This window comes from Doryrhamphus excisus, linkage group LG8 (genome assembly GCF_037039965.1).
Source record: "Doryrhamphus excisus strain RoL-2023G ecotype Guam linkage group LG8, RoL_Dexc_Guam_v1.1, whole genome shotgun sequence".
In the NCBI taxonomy this organism is placed as follows: Eukaryota; Metazoa; Chordata; class Actinopteri; order Syngnathiformes; family Syngnathidae; genus Doryrhamphus; species Doryrhamphus excisus.
This window is the reverse complement of record NC_136364.1, coordinates 12,975,072-12,992,602: the sequence shown is the minus strand read 5'-3', so window position 1 is coordinate 12,992,602 and position 17,531 is coordinate 12,975,072. Positions and strand designations below refer to the sequence as shown.

At 41.0% G+C, this 17,531-nt stretch overlaps 1 protein-coding gene across 2 annotated transcripts in view; it reads right to left on the bottom strand.

Annotated features, from left to right (window-relative positions):
• The window catches only part of grik4 (glutamate receptor, ionotropic, kainate 4), a 270,511-nt gene that overhangs the window by 152,125 nt on the left and 100,855 nt on the right, over positions 1–17,531 (bottom strand). For both annotated transcript variants that reach the window (XM_058079390.2, XM_058079391.2), the window contains exon 3: positions 7,284–7,417. In XM_058079390.2, the coding sequence (XP_057935373.1) occupies positions 7,284–7,365 (82 nt within the window). In that variant the 5' untranslated portion in view covers positions 7,366–7,417. The remainder of the gene's footprint in view (positions 1–7,283; positions 7,418–17,531) is intronic.

Genomic DNA, 17,531 nt, shown 5'->3' with positions numbered 1-17,531 from the left:
GAAAGCAGGCAATGAATGGAGAGAGGCTGTTAATCCAGATAGCTGAAAAGCAATTATATACATTATATACGTTGGTAAGAAAAGGTTTGGGCACCCCATCATTTTCAAGATTTTCCTTTATAAATGATGGGTTGTTGGGATCAGCTATTTTAATGAAATATACCGTATCACAGACAAACACAGTGATGGATGAGAAGTGAAATGAAGTTTATAGGATTTTTTTTTTTTTTTGTCCCGTCCAGCCATTGGGGCAGATAGTATTGTTGATCTAAATGCCCTTACATGCTAGACAGATTTGCTCTGTGTCAGGAAGTTTATAGGATTTAAAGAAACCAAATGTCAAATGATTAGCCCTACCCTGAATGCATTTTAAACAACCATTTTTTCCCATTTTGTCTTTTATTGTACCCGACTCATCTCTGTGTGGAGTTGGCATGTTCTCCCCGTGCATGTGTGGGTTTTCTCCGGGTACTCCGGTTTCCTCCCACATTCCAAAAACATGCTAGGTTAATTGGCGACTCCAAATTGTCCATAGGTATGAATGTGAGTGTGAATGGTTGTTTGTCTATATGTGCCCTGTGATTGGCTGGCCACCAGTCCAGGGTGTACCCCGCCTCTCGCCCGAAGACAGCTAGGATAGGCTCCAGCACCCCGCGACCCTCGTGAGGAAAAGCGGTAGAAAATGAATGAATGAATGAATGAATGTACCAGACTCACCTGTGGTTTTTGACAAAAGCCAAATAATATTGTTGGGCAAGCTGTGTAATAAAAAAAAAAGTAAATTGCTTTGAAGGCTATTTTCATAACCACATTCAGTTCCACAAAATCATGTTTGTAAATAAAGTTCATTCATTCATTTTCTATCGTTTTTTCCTCACAAGGGCAGTGGGGAGTGCTGGAGCCTATCCCAGCTGTCTTCGGGCGAGAGGCGGGGTACACCCTGGACTGGTGGCCAGCCAATTACAGAGCACATATAGACAAACAACCATTCACACTCACATTCATACCTATGGACAATTTGGAGTCGCCAATTAACCTAGCATGTTTTTGGAATGTGAGAGGAAACCGGAGTACCCGGAGAAAACCCACGCATGTACGGGGAGAACATGCAAACTCCACACAGAGATGGCTGAGGGTGGAATTGAACCCTGGTCACCTAGCTGTGAGGTCTGCGCGCAAACCACTCGACCGCTGTGCCGCCGTAAATAAAGTTCATTATTAAAAAAAATACATTATACCAGATCAGATCATATTGGCAAGACTATTAAAAAAAACTGATTGTATCGGAAGCCATGTCAACAAATGCCCAATATAATCGCGGCATTTAACCCTACATGGACTTATGGATACGGTTTCTGTATCTTTTGTATTACTACTAAAATATAGTCCCTATAAACATATTGTTCTAGTCCACCTCAGTAAGTCACCGTACTACATGGCATCCAGGTGGGGCATCCAAGAAAATTGGGCGAAAATCAGAAAAGAAGAAGAAAAGGAAGTAGAAGGGTGAAGTTAAACGTCAAGATGTGCCAAAAGACTTTGTAGGACGTAAGAAGGCTCTCACCAAAATACAACACAGACGTGCACAGCCACCTCGTTCTACCGTCGTCACGGAGATAATTGTGGCAACAAATGCTAAATGTTGTGTTATTCGTTCAAAAGACGTGTGTTTAGTCGGGAACTATCTGTATCTGCAAAAGACGTCTTTGACGGTCAACTTTACTTTTTGAAACTACGTCTCTAGACGTCTTGGGCAGTGAATGAGTTAATATTTGATGTTTTTCATCAGACTGCAGCAATATAGACTCCAGAGTGATCCCAGTTCAAGGATATTAATGGTATTCCACTAAAGACCGCCAGTACCAGAAGACCAGACACTGACTAACAGATATAAATACCAAGCGGCACTTAAAGCTTTTCAAATGAGGTCACCTTCGACAGCAGTAAAGTGTGTTGCGTTCGGGTTAATGCATATGTAATAAATATCCGAATAACATACCGCTCTCAATGTTATCATTTCCTCGCATAATTTATTTGTTATATAAAGACGCTTTTCATTTTTGCGAGGCGCTTATGAAATTTTTTGAATCACAGTTCTTTCTTGAAATGGATTCATTTAAAATGAAGTTTTGCAGAGCATGCAGATGGGCTACACTACAATTTGGACACTGATTGGCGATAAAAAGGCTTTTATTGTTGCAGGAGTTGAAGGTGGATACTGTCGTGGTGAGGACAGAGTGATGCAGTGTTAATGGAGACCGACGATGTAATTGGCAGATACAGATATTCAGAAATGGCGGGTGGTGCTTCCCTCCATTTTTCATTGATTGGAAACCTGATTGGAGTCATGAATTTGTGGCAATATCATTCATCAACATTAGCATTAACAGCTGCATCTTGGTTGGCTGAAATCGTTTTTTACTTATTTGAGTACTACACACTACCACATGGGTTGTCACGATACTCCGTCGAAAATCATCATACAGTGGATCATCATACAATCATACTCAGTTTTCGTATGATTTCTTTTTGAATTAGCATATTGTGAACTCGGCTGCACGGTGATCTAGTGGTTAGCGTGCAGACCTCACAGCAAGGAGACCTGAGTTCAATCCCACCCTCGGCCATCTCTGTGTGGAGTTTGCATGTTCTCCCCGTGCATGCGTGGGTTTTCTCCGGGTACTCCGGTTTCCTCCCACATTCCAAAAACATGCTAGGTTAATTGGCGACTCCAAATTGTCCATAGATATGAATGTGAGTGTGAATGGTTGTTTGTCTATATGTGCCCTGTGATTGGCTGGCCACCAGTCCAGGGTGTACCCCGTGTCTTACCCGAAGACAGCTGGGATAGGCTCCAGCACCCCCACGACCCTCGTGAGGATAAGCGGTAGAAAATGAATGAATGAATATTGTGAACTGTCTTGGTTATCATACGGCCACACAGTGCCCGAACAAAGCGTCCACACATTGGCGACTTGGACTAGTAGTTCTTTTAGACTTGGGACACAATAGACAGATCTTTATGAAGTGATTCATGTACTTGATTTTTTGTTGTACCTAAAACATATAAATTTCAACAAATGAGAAATGTCAATAAAATATAAAGTAAATCAATCAGCTTCAACTTAAAACAGGTTTCTATTTGTGTAGGTATTTAAGTTAGCCTTGTAATACTGGACTAGTACTGACTATTAAAATAACACTGAAGTTAGGACAACTTAAAAACAGTCATTTTTTGTCATTGTTTTGGGGGGTCTGACATTGTAAAGACATGCATGTATGGTTAAACAGAGACTCAATACTGTGTGTCCTATGATTGGCACGCTCCTTCCCACCCGAAGCCATCTGGGACAGGCTTCAGCTCACCCATGACCCAATAATGAGGACGAGCGGTATAGAAAATGGATGTATTGATGCTCCTGCATGACCCACACTGCCATTTCCAGACACAGCAGCATTCAGTCAAAAGTGTGCCGGTGCATGTCGTGACTATCTAACGCTCATCTATCTAATTTAGCAAACAAATGTCCGTTTTACACGAGCTGCCAAATGCACTGCAGACGATTATTGAACTTGCGGCAGGGGAATGTGGCGAGAGTGTTGGTGTTGTTTTTGGCCCTCCCACATTTGGAGAAGGCCAGGCAGTGACATTATGCCGGCCAACCGGGACTCGGGAGACAGCCATGTTAAATACCAGCACCGAGAGCACAAATGGCAGTGGTGTTTGGGGGGGGGGGGTATGGGTTCGTCATGTGTCTTTGCATTCTGTGCATAGTATTCATCATTTGTACTGTGCATAAACACACAAAAGACGGAATAAGCTCTCTGGGTGATGTTATAGTCGAAGAATGTTGGGTGGGGGTGTGTGTGTGTGGGGGGGGGGGTCCCACTGCCTAATTATCCACCAACAATGCATGAAAAAAATACCCCACCAGTGCTTTTCTACAATTGGCTGGTGGACTTAAAGAGGGACATTGGCTGGCATATTCTTCAACCATCATAACAAAGGAAGACTGATGTGATCAAGGATGCATTGATGCAGATAACTACGTTAACAAGCAAGTCTTCTCCAAAACAGAACGCTTGGGGTGGGGGTGTCATGCCAAATGAGCAAAACAAGATGCTGGCAGAAAAACAAAAAATAAAAAATCCAAAGTCATACTAAATAACAAATGTTGACAATGTTGGACACTAGATGAAGGTCTGTCGCCCTGGTGGAAGAAACATAACGGGATAATGATCTACTGTATATTCCTTACATATAAATATACGCAGCATATGAAAATTATTATAGTGTTAATATCATTTATTATACTAAAATATCATACTGTTGTTTGTATGTATACATAAATATATATTCATTCATTCATTCATTTTCTGCCGCTTTTTCCTCACGAGGGTCGCGAGGGTGCTGGAGCCTATCCCAGCTGTCTTCGGGCGAGAGGTGGGGTACACCCTGGACTGATCACCACATAAATATATATGTATTATATAAATACAATGCATATAATAAATATAAAAGTGAAAATATGAAAATATTTGGCAAGAAAAAATATAATAATTATTATTTTTCCATAATTTCTAAAGTGATTGTGATTGTTATTTTAACCATATAATATTGACAATAATAATATGTTACAATTATTGTTATGATGTTACAATATTAGTCAAAAGTAACAATGGGGAAAACAGCAAAAAGGTGCAAATATGTAAGAAAAAAAAGCATATCTACATTGGTTGGTTTACAGAATGTAAAAGTAGCGCCTGCATTGTTCGGTACGCAGCCCAGTGTGGAACTCTAATTACATGCAGTGCAAATTGTCCGGTTGAATTTTAAAAATTATTTTATTTTGTTATACTTTTTAATAAATGTGTTTTTTTTCTCCTGGACCAGCTCTACACTCTTGCAAAGTCCACATGTGTTTGTGGATGTGGAAAGGCATCCCACCGTGTCCCTTGCCGTGTCCTGACCTGGTTAAAGCACGAATGGTAAAGAACCACACCTCGTGATGTTCTTCTTACATTTTCTTGCTTCCATAAAGGTAATTTTCAGCCAGTTGCAAACAGCCCTTCAAATTCATGTTTTCAGAATTGCTGGAAACTATTTGCACCAGACACCAGAAAAAAAATATTTTAGAATGCCTAAAGCAACTCCGTTTTCAACTTGAAAAAACACTTAATTAAAAAGATAGAAAGTACTCTTTAACTCCCACTGAAGCAGCAAAAAATAGTCACATGTTTAATGTATGGGCTGAGTTAATGTTCCTGCACACTTCCAATGCCCACATGGGGATCGTAAGAAGGCTTTTGCATTATTAATGCCCCCCCCCCACCCCAACCTGAAAACAACTCCACTATGGGAGAAGAAATTGAGCCACTGTATAAGAGAATGACACTCGCACTCGCCTGTGGAAACGACGAGACACCGCTAATGCTAATTTAGGGGCTGTCCATCTTCCTGAGAGGTCACATGGAAGGCTGGTAATGAAGAACGCTGGTTGAAGCGGGTTATGTATTATTGTCAGAAGTCACAAAATGTACCAGATCAACAGATTATGTTACCAAATGTCTTCTTACGTGGCCAAAAGTATTAAATATACTTATATACCGCAACTTTGTATCACTTGGTAAGTAAGTCACAGCTGATTTACTACACTGATAGCACAGATGCATGTCATACAAATTCATGTTTCATGTAAAATTGTTGGCTTCTCCAAATATGTCAAGACTAATACATATGCATCACATATAATAATAATAATAATAATAATAATAATAATAATAATAATAATAATAATAATAATAATAATAATAATGCATTTTATTTCTATAGCGCTTTTCAGAATACCCCAAAGACGCTATGCCTCCTCAAAAACAAATAGACCTCACTCTGTTTTTTTGTCTGCAATCGTATCGCTACACATCGATTGTTGTGCAAATGGCCACCGGGTCGCAAGTTGGACACTCCTGATTTAAAGGGGATCTGCACGTTTTTTGAATTTTGCCCATCACTCATAATCATGACGTGAAAAATTTACACTTTTTTTCTGTGCATTCTAACATGAGAGTTAATATAAGCTAGCTTGGAACGGGTGTCATAGGAACCACCTATACAGTGTAGGTATATAAAGTTCCCTTTTATTTTTTTATTTTTATTTATTTCATTTGACTTTATTTTATTTTGTGTCCTGTCCAGCCATTGTGGCAGATAGTATTTGTGATCTAAATTCTTACATGCTAAACAGATTTGCTCTGTGAAGAAACTTCCCTGTACTATGAAATTTTATTTGGCGTTATTTGCTGTTTTTGATAAAATTCCCCTTTAAACACTGACCTATGCAGGCCTTTGACTCCATCCCGTATTTGTTTAAAATCCCAATAAAAAGATATAGTTGCTGCTTAGCAGTTTTCAAGAAGTAAACAAAAGGTTTTTGACAAGTTCATTTGAGTGTACTCGCATCCTTTCGGGGGGGCTTTCTCACCGAGCGATCAACCGAAGCACCTGATCACACAATAAAAAAAAAATCATCAACTGCGGGTGGGAAATAAATGTCTTGTGTGCATTAGTGCTAGTCTTCTCCATGTTTAACGTGACTTCTTTTCGTGAAGCTTCACGCTGATCTTCAGTGTCTTGGCTGGAAGATGTGACTTTGATCTTCACACAGAACTCTAGGCTCTCATATGTGAGGGGGGGAGAGATATTTGGACCTAATGAAGTTCACGCTTGAGAAAATGTGCACACATGAAAGGACGGACAGGATTCCAAATGCGTACTTTTCATGCTCATGTACGTGTCGGGAATGGCGCTGGTTGTTTGTGGAGTTCGGGGAGTTTTTCCAAATCGTTTCATTTGTGAATTTTAGCAAGAGTGACCTTCTGATGGAAGACTTCTTCTAGATCCGCTGTCTGGCTTTTGAACTTGGACAGCCAGAAAGATTTATCCGCCATGTCAGCCAGACTTATCCCTGTGAATGTGGATTCGTTCAGCAGGGATGAGTGGGTGTTCAGATGGGTGACCGGGAAGAACAGAGAAGTTTTTCCTTTTCTGAACTCGCGGACTCTTTCTGCAAATGCAGCTTTTATTCCCATAATTGTTGCTATTGTTTCAACATGGATGCAACACTTATACAAATCATACAACTTTAAAAAAATGATGTCAAAGATTCACCCCAAACTGCAACAAAATGAACAAATGGAGCCACAACAAGGAGGATGAAAAGCTGCATGCGGGTCTGGAGCCTCGGGTTGCCGACCCCTGGTCTAGACCGTGGATGCCAACCCACCTATTCTGAAGGAGAGCGGGCCACCAGAGGTGCTTGTCACCCACATGGCTAAGAAGAGCAGAAGCGCCCAGACTGTGAGCATCTTCTATAACTCCTCATGGGTCCTGCCCCGGGGGTGCCCCTGTCACAGCCACCTGAAACACACCAAAGTACAGTAAACTGACAGCTGACAAACACAGCAGAGACAGCAGGTATTGCGTTTAGTGTGAGCATGGTTGAGAGTCTTCTCATTAAATTGCTGGAAGCAAATCCAGTTGCCAGTTCTGGAGTAAAAATGGTTATTCCCTTTAAAAAAAAAGTCGCCTCTGTTTCTTGTTGCATGCTGGGAAGCGGTTAGTCTATTAGTGAGTGCTGCAAAATTCACCTGAGACGTGCAGGATGACCTTTAGTCTGGTGGTTGGCATTCAACATTATTGGAATGTTTTCATCATCTAGATGTGTGTCCAATAGTTTACCACAAGGAGATTAACATCCCTACTTATTGTAGATAAAGACTTCCCTCTAGTTGTGATTACCGTATTTTCTGGACTATAAGTCGCACAAGGCCAAAAATGCATCATTAGGTAGAAAAAAAAAACATACATAAGTTGCATTTTTTGTGGGTAATTTATTTTCCAAACTACTTGACCAAAACAGACATTACGTCCTCTTGGAAGGCAAGTTCTAACAATAAAAGAATAGAGAACAGGCTGAATAGGGGTAAGATATGCTAACACAATGGTTATTCAGCTACACAAAAAATAAACATGAACAGAAAAGGTATCCAGTGTTTATGTAACATAAACAGTTTTTTCATTTATAAGTCGCTCTGGAGTATAAGTCACAGGAACAGCCAACCTATGAAAAAAGTGTGACTTATAGTCTGGAAAATACCGTAATTGTAATTAATTGATTGACAGCAGGATCAAATTATTTTTTTTTTTTAATGAATAGTATAAAATAAATTTCAGGTAAAAATAGCTGCACATACACACAGTTATTAAACCCATAACTTGGATTGACTTGAAACGTTTCATTCTGTTTTATGTGCTCTAAAATAAACATCCACTGTAACTTTAGGGCACACGTGTCAATGGATGGCCGAGGTTCCCTACAGGCTCCCTCTTCCATCTGTTTCTCCAGCAGGTGATTTAATTGATGAGCTCCATCCCTCAAATTAATCATTAAAATCACCGGCTTTGGTGATTGGCTGGAAAGAAAACCTGCAGTGTCTCGGTCCTCCATGGCGCTAGTTTGACACCCCCTGCTTTAGGGTGTTGCTGAATCAGCATGACAGTTGGCGCACACATTTAAGGGACTGGTAAGTCCACGTGTGTAAGATTTGAGCAAGATTGCTTGAAAAACATGGCCGGCATTGAGTAAAACGTCTTTGCAAGCTGCCCATAATTTGTCTCACCAGCATACATATTTGATGACATCTGTATTGCTGCATGCTATCATGTCTTCCACTGCATTTCGTGATTTAGGTATCAGACCTTCCGCGTCCTGACTTCCATGTCCACCAAGTAAAGCTCACCCGCCCACTGTGTAAAAAAAACTCCCATAAAAGTCAGACAACACGTGTAGGCTACTCAACTTCAATGTGCAACGTCTCCCTCAAGGTTGGGGGAGCAGCCTTCACAACGACAGTCTGTCAGATGTATTTGTTATGTATGAATGAACGAATGACGCCTGAAACACCTTAGTGGTTCTTATCGAGTCACTGTTTGACGTGTTGCATATCATTCTTCCTCTTCCGAGTAGAATGCCAAGTTATAAAAATGACAAACATTCTATCTGTTTTACTGAATTTCAGTATAAAAGAGTAAAGCGGTTAAAAAGAGCAATTGCATAGATGAATCGGCACATCTAAAAGAAGATGGTAGGAACCATACATGAGGATAATGAGGCACATTTTGAAGGCACGGACAGGGTCCCTTGTTATCAGAGTCATTTATTCCCACGGTAAACTGAGCTTATTTCCACGCGCTTTAACACTACTGCATTCTGCACATCATTAGAAGCGCTGGGTGCGTTTTGTTATGTCTGGCAATGCGGTTTGACCCGTGGCTGGGGTCTTTAGCCAATATAATATAAAAACATTTGTCATGTGGAGATATTGGATGATCAGCACTCAAATATTTAGGTGGGTTACGTATTGATGTGGATGACCGCTACTACAGTAAAATAAAATAAAAAATCCATGGATGTCTCTTTCACAAAAAAAAAAAAACCAAATACAAATTCATCGGTGATGAATGGATATTCATGTTATGCATGATTATTCCACCTGTTAACCTGGACGCAAACTACCTTGGAGATATTACATTTCATGCTCAATTATTAGACATGGAAAATACATCAAGCATGAAACAAGACTGATTTTGAGCAATTAAAAAAAAACAGATTGAATGTTGATTTTGCTGTGGAAAATTAATTATGTTGTAACCAAAACACAAGAATAGTTCTGGATAGGGAAGTTCTGATCCACATTTTTTGGCTTCCAATATTTTGGGGGAATTTTGGGGAGTCGTGCCAATCCAATCTGGTAGCTATCTTTTTTCTTTAATACGGTAACAACCTTTTGTTGAATTTGTGGAATTGGATATGGTTGTATCATATATATACAATATATACAATATTGTTTGGCTTTGGTAACAAACCTCTGTGAGCCAGGTCCCTCATCCATTCATTCATTCATTTTCTCCCGCTTATCCTCACAAGGGTTGTGGGGGTGCTGGAGCCTATCCCAGCTGTCTTCGGGCGAGAGGCGGGGTACACCCTGGACTGGTGGCCAGCCAATTACAGGGCACATATAGACAAACAACCATTCACACTCACATTCATACCTATGGACAATTTGGAGTCACCAATTAACCTAGCATGTTTTTGGAATGTGGGAGGAAACCGGAGTACCTGGAGAAAACCCATGCATGCACGGAACATGCAAACTCCACACAGAGACGGCCAAGGGTGGGATTGAACTCAGCTGTGAGGTCTGCATGCTAACCACTCACCCGCCGTGCAGCTCGGTCCCTCATCTAATAAAAGATAAAACTGGAAAAGTAGCCTTGCAAGTGATACCTCAGCATCCGTCATTCATTTGTTCCAAAAGCCTACTGTAAACTGGGGTGACTGTACGTGTAAAGGGGGGGTGGACCAAAATCAAAACAACAATGGTTTCTCCGCTGGGTACTCGGTTATGTAATGTTGGGAGGTTCAAATACTTATTTCATTCTGTCACTCACAGGTCATGAGTTTCATGTTAAATCATGCACGACTGTGCTTCAAAGTTTTTTGCAACTTCAGCAAGTCACATTTACCTGGAAATGTTTGGTTGTATTCCAAGTGTAAGCCTTGGGGGAAGTTAAATGTTGGGGTTACAAGGTACAGCACCTCAACCAAGGCTCAGATTTTTAATTCAGTCCATCACTTCATCGAGGTATTGAAGGAGCGCCAGGTTTTTCTAAGTCGAGATGAAGAGCTGTTTTCCGCTTTCTGTCTTTATGGACCGTAGCAAAGTACAAGATTTCAAAAGAAGCCCAGGAAGGTCAGCGAGGTGTCGGAGACAACATGATACTGCTAATCAGACTGGAATGATATGAAAGGACATGACAAACCAAAAAAAAAAATGCTGCAATGTGCCAGCATGATCTGGAGGAGGCACAGAGGACAATGTCAGACAGGTACACCTGTGAAGATGGCAGACACTTCTATTTTTGTGCAGGCACAAAGTCAAAAAGAGGAACTGGAGGAAGTCACGGATGTCATCGTCATCAGGAAGATAATCGTTTTGGTTTTGTGCACGGCATGAAAATGTCAGAAACAAAAAGGCTAAGCTACACTTCATTTTTTTGAGAGCCAATGTGCAATCTGCTAAGATTCCAGCTACCTTGGACAGCTCCTGCATATTTGATTCCAATAGCCGTGATGGAAATGTCCCAATAGTCTTAACTCATCTGATGATTTACATCACTAAACAGGGATCCTGTAACTCAGCCCGGGATGATCCTGATCATCTTGGTCTGTTCTTTAAAGAGTAAACAGTGTGGGAGAGTAAACCATCACGAGTCACAAGTCTGTGGATCACTGGGAGGGGGTCATTAGCCATTTCAGTACATTTTCACTACAAGTCTAGCACATGTAGATAGAAAGTATTAGTGTTTTTTTAATTTTTTTTTTTACACTTGAGGCTAACTGGTTAGCTCGCTAGCTCACGTCTCCAGTGCCTGCAGAGTTGCACAATGTGGTGTAAACAATGAATAATAGTTGTGTAAAGGTGCCTATAGGGGTGTTATTCCATGTCTGGAGGTCTCTCTGTTAAAAGCTGTATTCAGAAAGTCATAGAGAAGTTTTCTATGGTCTGTCTATGGAAATATTTTCATGTATTAACATTGAATCCAATGTCACAGAAATGTATTTATCGCGGTTGGGTCTGCAACCAATGAATTGTCAGGATAAGATATGTTCAGGAGAAGTTGAGTCCGGTACAAGTACAATCTGGGTAATAGATGGACCGAGAGGTTCAGCACTGAACCCTTTTACGTGACGGATGGCACAAAAACTGTTATGCTGCATCCTTGTGATGAACACTCCGAGTGAATGATACGACCGTAAAGAAATCAGAATTATGGTGCTTGGTTAATGAAAAATGAAAGCAAACTAGTCACAGTGTTTTAATGTTCCTTCATTTGACTTTGTTGGTATTCAAGTACTGCTTAGCAGTGCACTGGAAGCTAATAAAACAGAACCTGCAAGATCTGAGACTACTTTGCTGAGCTACCGCCTGCAAAGCGCTAGGGAGCACCGGGTAGTGCTGTCAACTCAGAGTTAGATAAGATAGATACATCCATAGAGCTTTTGCAAAAAAATACATGTAAATAGCAGCAGTAAAAAGTCCCAGAAGAAAAAAAATCCACAAAACACATTGAACGAAACGTCTCTTCCAAAAATTAATTGAGCAGCGTAAATTCCTTGCAGCTTATATCATTATGTACACAAGAGGATTTACCTTGCCTCATTCTTCATGGATCCTGGATCTGGAACAGGCATGTTGTACTGTAAGCAATACTTGGAAACGTGTTCATGCCAGGAGTACATGCTTATTACTGTAGCGACATGAAAGACATTCTAAATTTAAATTACGTACCAAAGTGTTGGATTTAATGGTCTCAAGCGAGAGGGGATAAAAGAAACGTACACACAGCTTGTACGTAACTATGGTAAATCAATATCAATCATAGCGCAGATGCAGAACATCTGATTTATGACAGAGCTAAGTAATACAAACGACTCTTCACTTAAATCTACTATACTGCCTATTCACTCAATATTACAGTCAAATCAAACAGACATGTAAATCACCTGAAGTGGGAAAACGAAGGGTGAACAAGGGCCGTAAAGACCAAGAGCAAGGGGGACTTTAGGAAAAGCAGACAGAAATGATAAATGGTGTAATTCCTCAAGTAGTATTTCAAGTAGCGTCTTAAGATTGTTGGAGAATGAAGAGAACGATCTATTTTGCTGTGAGTTGGCAGAAAGGATAGAGTAGATGAATCGTATTGAGGCAAAACTACTACAAACTACAATTCCTAGCAAAAACGTGACGTTTCAGTAAAAATTGCATACTTGCTAGAGTTTGTCTAATTTGTAAACTTATCAAAATGAAATACTATCAACTTCCGGTGTCCTGGTTTTTTGCACATTACAATAAATTACATGTGTGGGTGGCCCCTCCAATGGACTCCAAAAAGACATCCAACATGGTACAATGTAGTACTGTATCGTCAAAGTTTTATCAGCAGTAGATAGATACTTCACTCATCTCCAAGAGAAATTAAACAAATGCACAACAACAACAAAATGGACTGGTCGACACACACTGAAGGGACAGATCCAGCTCTTCTTCCTCAGAAGGCTCAGGTATTTTGATGTATGCAGTGAAATGCTGCATATATCGCATCAGTCTGTGGTTGCCTGTGTTTGTTTTATGCTGTGGTCTGCTGGGGTGGCAGCAACACTGAGAGAGCCTGGACAGGCTGGTGAAGATGACGAGCTCCTGTTTGGCATTGGTTAGGTCTCACTGGGGACTGTGGTAGGGAGAAGAAAGTGCAGTCCGTTCTGGACAATGGCAGCTATTCTCTCCATAAAATCGCAGAGGGGCAGAGATAAGGAACAGTGCAAGAGGCTCATCTTTTGCAGGAATGAGAGGTACATGAGATCTTATGTCCCGACAGCCCGACATCAGACTCGACACCAACCTGGTCATCATTATTTTATTCAGTAAATCTGTTTTCAAAACTGTATATATGTAACGTTAGATTGCTTTAATGTCCAAAGTCATCAAAATTATGACTCACACCTCTGGCAACCACACATATGTCATGTTGGTTTACACAATAACCCAAGACGATAAGAAAAGAACAAATAATTTATTTTATTCGTAATCCTCCCTGCCCAGTAATCTGAGGAAAACGCTTTGAAGTCTCCATATTCACACAAAGAGGAAGTCAGCTAGCCTAGCCTTGAAGGCTAGAACCACTAGACCCCAACTGTAGCAGATGCAGACAGCAGCGGCCATCACCCGAGACAAACTGATTGAACTCAATGGCAATTCAGTCAATAACCCCCAGCCGACCTTTGATATCAGTCATAGCGACTGTCTGACTTTAGCACCAATTCGCTCTGCACCGGTCTGTGATTAATCTATTCTGATTCTCTCCTTCCCTCCGGTAAGCGGCAGCCAGCCCCAGTGTGAGTGATTGGAAAGGCAGATCATGTGGAACCTCTCGAGTCGAATACCTCTTGTGTCAAACCACTGAGCTTTTGGGGAAATTGATGCCGCTAATTTTGCACAAAGTATGCATGTTGTCATCCTACAGTCAACGTATTTGTACTTTGTGCAAGATAACTCTTGAATCTCTTGAACACTCTTCAAATGTGTAAACACACGCATGCTATTGTTTTTATGACAGAAACAGGACACAACATTTCACCCCCATAGTATCGTTTGAGTTGGATTGACTTGAAATTTCTCACATTGCTCAATGTGCCTCCTAAAACACACACTGTAACTTCATCAACATCAGCACATCAATAAACCGATCGGTTCGACTTAGACATGTCCTCAGTGAGGAACCCAGGGTCATAGGATGTCTCCAGAGTTAAACATTCACGCTCCCTCGGCCAGGCTACCTAACCGGGGCTGCTCGTTCCTGGCTTGTGTCCCTCCACGGGTCTCTGTTATGGATCCACACTTACCCCAAGGCTCTCATTGCAGCCTCGTAGATTCCAGTCCTGGGCAAAACCTGGGCAGCCAACCTTGACTGTTTCACAGCAGGCTTGTTTGGAAATGGTGACCATCTTTCTTAAGCATTCTCCCTCCACATCTGCTCATGTCCTCCCCGAAAGAGTTAGAGCTTCTCCTTCCCGCGGGTCAGATTCAAACATGGTTTTGGAAAGCAACCAAAACCTTCCGCTCCCGCTGCCAAGGAGCCCACTCGGCTTTAGTGACGGCTTCTGGCGACTACCCCTTCGATTATCAACTACGTAGTGACATTTTTAAACCGACTATTTTTGATAATGTTCCGCCAATGGAAGCAAGAAATCAAGTAATCGAAGATATATGTCATTTATTTCATAACATTATCAGGCATAGTAAAGGTTTATAAAGTATCGAAACTCAGAAGCCGACAAAAACAAAAGTAACGATGATCTAAAAATCTATAAGTTTCAGAGGTTTGATTTGTGCTCAAACCTAATTTGCGGTCTTTGAACAAAAGAGCGGTCTATCAGCGGTAATATTAGTTAGAGTCCGCTCCAAGTGTGCACAAAGGTCAATCAAAGCAGCACACATTCAGCAAGACGCCCTGTCAGACACAATACAATCAGAGGTGCCGTCCTAGCTTAGCAATCAAGAGAGTGAGGTTGTCTGTGCTGTCTCAACGCAGCAGGATGAGGAGGATCAATGACTGACAAGGACAGGATGGTCTGACAGCTGCTTGACTTGCCCGTCACACCAACACTGTACGCAATCCAAATAATTCCAACTGCCAATCAAACATCCAACATGAAGTAATTCACTCGCAAATGAACCGTTCACTCGACAGTCGAGAGGCCAAATGAAACCTGCAGGCGTAAATGAGAGTCGCATCGTTTGTATTTATTCATGTGCTGTTGCACTGGGAGTCTCTGAGGTCGCGTAAAGCAACGTGTATGTGGATGGCAACAACTTGTGCACGTCCAATGTTTGAAATGAATATGCATGTGCTACGTATAATGTTGGGATGAACATTTTCAGATCAAAGAGCGTGTTTGAAATGTTGAGACGTGAGGGGGAACAATCGGGGTCAGAAAACGGAGTTGTTGAAATATTTGTTTATGGAAAACATCCGTTACTATCGACATCGCTGGAAGGACCTGGGAGTTTCTGAGTTGGAGGGAACTTGCAAGTAAAGCACGTCACATTTGGCTAATGTCAGCACTTGCACGGTACACTCCTCTGCCTTGGGCAGGATTGGATGAGATATGATTGGCCGACGTGCAACATAGCCCATTTGTCGTCATTTCACTGATATAACCAACACGTCATAATAAAAATAAAATACTAAACCCTAGACGATCCAAAAGTCAGATATACATAAACCGTATAGCGGTGTAACAACATGACAGCTCAGCATAATCAAGTCCAGCATGGTACACATGGATTAGTGTGAGCATGGTGTTATTTTCAAAGATGTTTAAACAGACAAGTGAGACTGATCTTTAATTAGCCTCAGCTTTGTTCAGGTCAAAGAAGTGTCCAAAATAACACTAGCCACGTATACATGGACCCAAATATTCCAATTGCATTCGCTTTATTTGCTCTAAGGGAAAGAATGTAACCTTTGTATACATATATCATTCCGAAAGAAAAGTGCCAATCTGAATGAATATATATAATGGGATTCCCGGGGTGGAATATTCCTTTCCCCAATCCGATTGAGGTATCTTGTACCCGCTCAAACGGAAAGTTGTCAGGGTGCGTTCTTCTTTGTGGTGTTTTTCTTCTTCTGTTGTTTATTGGCAGTTGGCAAGCAGCTTTCGTGTGCATTAGCGCCATCTGTGGAACAGAAACTAAATACTTCTATACGCCATTCACAAGTCCAGTTTCATTCAAAAAGAAAATATATATCATTTAAAAACATGTAATTATAAAACATTAGCAAGATTGAATTTGATCTTCCTGTTTAAGTTCTTTCAGCGCATGCTCAGATATGACGTAACACGCAGCTGCAGACAGATGGAGGCGAGCAATCGGCACTGGACTGCTGCGGAAAGTTTGTTTTTGATCCAAACTCATTTGAAGACTGGACGAAGGAAAAACTCGGAATATGGAGTTATTCCAACAACAAAAAAAACTTGGGGAAGTCTATCACGTGATGTTGATTTTTACGTTTTACTGCGAATGCCCCATTGACTATTCTGTTTGATTATAGCGGCGCATGTAGACAAGAGATTGGAATATTGCTTTCCATGGATACCATTGTTTTCTGAAAGGTCATTCGGAAAGAGAAAAAGTCATCATGTAAACGTGGCTAGTGTATCACATCTTGTCAAAATACATCTTTGTGTTACCAGCAAACGTCCCATAAGACGATATATATGCAGGCATCCAAAATGCCCCGCCAAACGCAAGTCACCTAATATGATCAGGTTATCAAGGTGATCCTTCCATTTTGCTGGCCTTTTGTTGTTGTCAGCTCCCATCCCGAGTACGTCAGGCGGGACCAGAGGTGGTAACAAATTGTTAATCAATAGCTATTGTAGTAGCACAGACTTGCTTTGCCTTGCCCGCCATATATTTTGTCCAGACACTTTTTCCCACCACAGTCGACAATATGTTGTCAAGCAACTGGCAGGTAAGATGTGCAGTGTTGGAATCCATACTACATTTTATGTCTCTCAGCGCAAACCCAAGAGTTTATTCTTTCTATCCTGAATTACACTTTAATGAGACAGATTATTTGTGCATACAAATATTGTACAACAGCTACAGAAATTTCTGGCCCTAGCTTGATGAGCCCGCCCCCTTTCTACACCCAAAACAACAGTGTAAAAAAGGCAGCTTCCACGACATATCTTAAAATAAGGTCAGGAGCTATGCCAACTATCCATCAATCAGCTACATACGTGGGCGATTTAAGTTGGATCATTTGAGACTTTTTTCTTTCATTATTTTTAATGAGTTGTGGGAATTTGGTGATTATTGCAAAGATGGCAATAAACATT